Source organism: Arachis ipaensis, chromosome B02 (genome assembly GCF_000816755.2).
Source record: "Arachis ipaensis cultivar K30076 chromosome B02, Araip1.1, whole genome shotgun sequence".
In the NCBI taxonomy this organism is placed as follows: domain Eukaryota; kingdom Viridiplantae; phylum Streptophyta; class Magnoliopsida; order Fabales; family Fabaceae; genus Arachis; species Arachis ipaensis.
Window position 1 is genome coordinate 108,764,425 of NC_029786.2, and position 6,697 is coordinate 108,771,121.

General features: G+C 32.5%; 1 protein-coding gene across 1 annotated transcript; it reads left to right on the forward strand.

The window, feature by feature from the left end:
- LOC107626501 (peroxidase 21) lies at positions 4,634-6,420 on the forward strand. The gene is given in 4 exon segments (XM_016329396.2): positions 4,634-4,839; positions 5,201-5,704; positions 5,794-6,213; positions 6,246-6,420. Coding segments are annotated over 3 exon segments (996 nt in total). The 5' UTR covers positions 4,634-4,760; the 3' UTR covers positions 6,207-6,213; positions 6,246-6,420.

Here is a 6,697-nt window from a genome sequence, read left to right on the forward strand (position 1 = left end):
TAAAAAAATATAATAAATATAATTAATCATATGAATACAATAATACGAATACATACAATTTTATAAATCATTAATTTAAATTATATCTATCTAAATTTTAAATTACAAACTAATACAAATTTTAAATTTTTTTAGTGTAATTCGAATTATCCTGAGTCAACCTGTATGCGTAATTCAAATCAGGTAGGTTCGAATTACGTACGAATTTTAGCTGTATATTTTGAATTGATCAACTTCGAATTACTGTTTAATAGTGTGATTTGCCTGAGTATACAATCACATATATATTTTTCGAAGCCATTACAAGAAAAAAAAAATTATCAACAACTCCAAAAATTTTAGAGAGAAAGAAGGTGATGACATTGAGAGAAATTTCAGAAAAGAGAATGGAGATATGACTCATTTGGTAAACGGTGCACCATTATTTATATAGGCATAACCAACATCCAACTTCGTTGGCGAATCATCTCGCGTGCGGTACCACTGACTTGGGTTCATTTCGTGGATGCCCCCTTTGCTATGGCCATTTCGCATGCACCGGGAACTAAGTGCCCCCATTTCGTGGACGCCGAGCATGATATGATTGCTGCAGGTGTCAGAAACATTTCGTGGTTGCCAAACACGATTTGAAGTGAATCTCCATTTCGCGGTCGTCTATCTTGAGTTGGTCCTGCGTATTTTTGGAATAATTTTTGTCAGTGCGTATTTTGATAAATAATGTATTTTTATTATTTATTTATATAAAAAAGCCCTTTGACGTATGTATATGTTTTAGAACTTGGATAAAATGGTTGTTAAGATTCGAGGCTGTGACGCTTTAAGAAATTAAATCTTAAATTGTATTATGACGCGAAGAAGAGAGCTAAAGCTCATCATTATTGCGGTATCAATTATTTTCAAACATTTAATAAGCAAGATAGCACTTTCTTTCTTTTTCAAGTTTTTCGGGCAAACAAACACTTAGAGTAACTTTTTGAAAAGTTTCTAGCACCATAAGATAATGCCAACTTCAAGATTATCACTAACTATTTTTTTGGGTCTTAAAAATGAAAGATGGTCTCACATTGGCCACAAACTCTGCACAGATGTGTAATTGGTCCCTGATCTTCCTCTTATTATCTAGATTATTAACCACAACCTTATGCTTCTTGCGGTTGGTATCGTACCTGGTAAGTGTAGTTTATGTGGAATATAGTTAGCACCACTAATAATAATAATAATAATAATAAACCTAGATTAGTCTAATGATTAACTCATTAGTCCACTTAAATAAGTGATGTTAACAATTCAAATTTTGTCTTTTGCATACAATAATCTATTAGTCAACAATAAATTCATAAATAAAATTCAAATCAAAAATAGATTAATTTTTAATTTGTCAGATTAAGAGATACCATAAATAATAATAACGAGAAATGGCGACATGCAATGGTTGTCCAATTTGAGAGGTTAGAGTAGTTTCCTAACGTCTTTACTCTTTAGTTTATTGGTGAATTATTCTGTATATTTATTATTTAATTTATATGTGTTGTACAAATTTTAAATTTTTTTTAGTGTAATTCGAATTATCTTGAGTCAACCTGTATGCATAATTCAAATCAGATTAGGTTCGAATTACGTACGAATTTTGGCTGTACATTTTGAATTGATCAACTTCAAATTACTTTTTAATTTGTAATTCAAATTAGTTTGATTTGAATTACATAAAAACACATTTTTGGTTGATCCATATTACGTTTTTGGCTTTGATTGAATCATATAATTTTTCTACGCTGGTTTAATAGTGTGATTTGCCTGAGTATACAATCACATATATATTTTTCGAAGCCATTACAAGAAAAAAAATTTATCAACAACTCCAAAAATTTTAGAGAGAAAGAAGGTAATGACATTGAGAGAAATTTTAGAGAAGAGAATGGAGATATGATTCCTTTGGTAAACGGTGCACCATTATTTATATAGGCATAACCAACATCCAACTTCGTTGGCGAATCATCTCGCGTGCGGTACCACTGACTTGGGTTCATTTCGTGGATGCTCCCTTTGCTATGGCTATTTCGCATGCACCGGGAACTAAGTGCCCCCATTTCGTGGACCCCGAGCATGATATGATTGCTGCAGGTGTCAGAAACATTTCGTGGTTGCCAAACACGATTTGAAGTGAATCTTCATTTCGCGGTCGTCTATCCTGAGCTGGTCCTGCGTATTTTTGGAATAATTTTTGTCGGTGCGTATTTTGATAAATAATGTATTTTTATTATTTATTTATATAAAAAAGCCCTTTGACGTATGTATATGTTTTAGAACTTGGATAAAATGGTTGTTAAGATTCGAGGCTGTGACGCTTTAAGAAATTAAATCTTAAATTGTATTATGACGCGAAGAAGAGAGCTAAAGCTCATCATTATTGCGGTATCAATTATTTTCAAACATTTAATAAGCAAGATAGCACTTTCTTTCTTTTTCAAGTTTTTCGGGCAAACAAACACTTAGAGTAACTTTTTGAAAAGTTTCTAGCACCATAAGATAATGCCAACTTCAAGATTATCACTAACTATTTTTTTGGGTCTTAAAAATGAAAGATGGTCTCACATTGGCCACAAACTCTGCACAGATGTGTAATTGGTCCCTGATCTTCCTCTTATTATCTAGATTATTAACCACAACCTTATGCTTCTTGCGGTTGGTATCGTACCTGGTAAGTGTAGTTTATGTGGAATATAGTTAGCACCACTAATAATAATAATAATAATAATAAACCTAGATTAGTCTAATGATTAACTCATTAGTCCACTTAAATAAGTGATGTTAACAATTCAAATTTTGTCTTTTGCATACAATAATCTATTAGTCAACAATAAATTCATAAATAAAATTCAAATCAAAAATAGATTAATTTTTAATTTGTCAGATTAAGAGATACCATAAATAATAATAACGAGAAATGGCGACATGCAATGGTTGTCCAATTTGAGAGGTTAGAGTAGTTTCCTAACGTCTTTACTCTTTAGTTTATTGGTGAATTATTCTGTATATTTATTATTTAATTTATATGTGTTGTTTGTTTCATATATTTTTAATATAAAATTTATATTTTAATATGTATTTCATTCATTGGTTATATATTATATAAGAAAAGTCTAGGGCCAGCAACTTTTTCAAATTCTGGCCAGTATGTAACTGGCAAAGAAAAGTGAGCCATTTGATGAATTCTCACACCAATCTCACACTATTAAAATTATTATAAATGACTATTTGATAGCTATAAATCATAAAAGTTGCTGGCCCTAGTATTCCTCTATTATATATTCTCCCCTCCCAACACACGTATAAGTATACTATTTTAATGTTAGTATTTTTTTAATAATAATTCTCCAAAAACTCAAGAATATTATTTGGTGTAAGAATAATATTTTCATATATATCAAAGAAGTGATTACCTTAGATTGTTTGGTGAAGGTCTAATTAATAGAATGCCTTTTTAAATTATTCTTATAGTTTAAGATTTAACAAATTTTGAAAAATAAAATTAATAGAGCCAAATCAATATACTTAATTAAATCTGAGATTTATATGCTTATAAGTTTAGATAAGCGTACATCTCTGTCTATTCTAACTAAGAATAAGAAAGCTTACTTATTTAAAAGAAAACAAATAATTTAATTATTCTTTAAGTTATTCAAAGAATAAAAACCATTTTTATTGAGGAAGAAAAAATATATTAAAATGTATTTCAATTATGATGATTAATTTCCAAATCATCTCAAATTCAATAATTTCGAATACAAGCTAACCTGTACCTTTTTTTTAGCATTATCCCCTCAATAACGTACTACTATATTTAAATATGAACTACTATATAATTATGAACTACTATATTTTAAATTTAAAGAGAAAAAGTGTGCTATTTAATTTAGAAAAAGTCTAAGAAAAGATAGCATTTTATTAAAATTTGGCACGCATTTAATCAGCAAAAATAATTAAAATAAGTAATTTTATATCAATAAATATAATTTTATACCATTAAAAATATTAATAATAATTAATTAATTATTATAAATCACAAAACTTGCTAACCCTACCACTCCTCTTTAATTTATGCTTGTTTTGGATATAAGTGATCCCTTGCCAATTAATTGATGTCATCGTTGAACAAATTAAATTAGTTGGCATTGATCTATTTTATATCTACACACATGTGTGTGTATGTGTGTTGGCAAGTATTTTATGATGATGATGGCGTTAGGAGTGGAAATGGGTCTACTCGAATCAAATTTTAGTTTTGACAAGGTTGGCCTATATTATTGTAAATATGTGAGAGCTGAGTATGCATGTTATAATTAATTTATTATTACAAAATAGTGGTTATTAAAAGTTACGGTTATTATAGTTAATTATAAATTAATTTGGACGACATGCATGTATGCTACATCCGATACATATAATAATGTAGAAATTATTAAATCCTGTAAATGTATATATAAATATAATAAGCATTATTAAGCAGGTGTGGCGTGTGAGCGGGCCAGAAGGCGTGGCCCGAAAGGTCAAAGAAAGTTGCGTAGTGGCAGCATGCAGGCTTCACTTCCACTTCTTCCTCATAAATTACTAAATCCTTAATTATTCATCAAGCGTAGAAAGTATATATACTACACTGCTCATCCTCTTCTATATAAACTATAAACCCTTGAGACCTCTTCCCATAATAAACACATTGCATCAACTCATCATCCTTAGCTTACAAAGATACATATATATATATGGCGACCACCACCACATGCAACCCCACTTCTTATATATGTTTCCTCCTTCTATTGCTTCTCTTGCACTTTAATTTGGGTACGTCGTCTAGTAGTAATAGCTCATTATGTAGTTAATTATTTTATTTGTTACGTTGATGAATTCTATGTATTTCTAAGAAGGCGAAAACTCAGGTGAAGTTGACTTCACGTGAAGTTGATATCTGAGAGTCATTAGATGAAAATTTAGTCAAATTAGTCAAATTATCTAATGGCTCTCAGATATCAACTTTACGTAAAGTCGACTGCACCTGAGTTTCCACCTTCTAAAAATAATGGTATATTAACGATTAAATTTTAATAGTATAAAAATAAAATATTAATTAATATGATAAAAAAGTGGTAAGACAAGATATTGTATGTAACTAATTGTTGCATGGATGAATAATATATATACACAGGGAAAAGCCAGCTTGAGGTGAATTATTATTCGAGTAGGTGCCCAAGAGCGGAAGACATAATAAAGGAACAAGTGACGGAGCTATATAAGAAGCACGGCAACACGGCGGTTTCGTGGCTGAGAAATCTGTTCCACGATTGCATGGTGAAGTCATGTGATGCGTCGTTACTGTTAGAGACGGTGGAGGAGGTGGTGTCGGAGCAGGCGTCGTCGAGAAGCTTTGGGATGAGGAACTTCAAGTACGTGAAGAGCATAAAAGAGACGGTGGAGAAATAATGCCCCATGACTGTTTCATGCGCTGACATCATTGCCCTTTCTGCCAGAGACGGCATCGTGCTGCTGGGAGGCCCAACAATTGAAATGAAGAGTGGCAGAAGGGATAGCCAACAGAGCTACGCCACGGAGGTGGAATCCTTCATTCCCAACCACAATGATTCCATGTCTTTAGTGCTCTCTCGTTTTCAACAAATTGGCGTTGACCTTGAAGCCACAGTCGCCCTCTTAGGTATATTTTATCCTTATCCTATACTTTCTCTTATGGAAAAGTATATATGGAACCATGCCTAACCATATAATATTTAAATGATTCATCAGGAGCGCACTCAGTGGGAAGAGTACACTGCACCAATATAGTGCAGAGGCTATACCCTCAAGTGGACGAAACATTGGACCCAGAACACGCACAGTACCTGAAACGTCGATGCCCAGATCCCAATCCAAACCCAAAGGATGTCCAATACTCCAGGAACGACCTCGTAACTCCTATGATAGTCGACAACAACTATTACAAAAACATCCTTAAACACAAGGGCCTCCTCACAGTTGACGAGGAACTTGCCACTGATCCCAGAACTTCCCCTTACGTCAAAAAGATGGCCGATGACAACGATTATTTCAACCAACAGTTCTCAAGGGCTATTCTCTTGCTCTCAGAAAATAATCCTCTCACTGGAGATCAAGGTGAAATCAGGAAGGATTGTCGCTACATCAACCGCAATGCCACCTAATTCACCTCACCTACTTGCTTTAACTTATTACCTACATATTTCCTCCATGTCAATAAATAAATCATCACCAAATATTTTCTAAATCTCTTTAATTTGCTTATAAGTATTTCTTAGATCCATGTGTTCCGCAAGCTTAAATCAAAGTGTAATCATTCACCCTTCATGCACTCTTCAAGGAACGTTGTTAAGAAGGTTTCTACCCAATGTTGTCTAACTTGCTGAGTTCTTTTTTTTTTTTTTCCTTTGGACATTAACTTGGTGTCCTTTAACAAATTAATCATCGATATGTTTTGGGGTCCATTTAAATTTTTTGGGTCATAAATCAAAAGGATGCATTAGCAAGGCTAGCAAATACAATTTGACAGTCCAAAAGCCCCAAATAGAAAGTCATATACATTTGGGCCTTCCCTATTAAACCTCGTTCACGTCATATTTGAACCCAGCCCTATGAAAGCTCAAAGTTCTGTTGAAAATGTTGGGTTTACGACCAA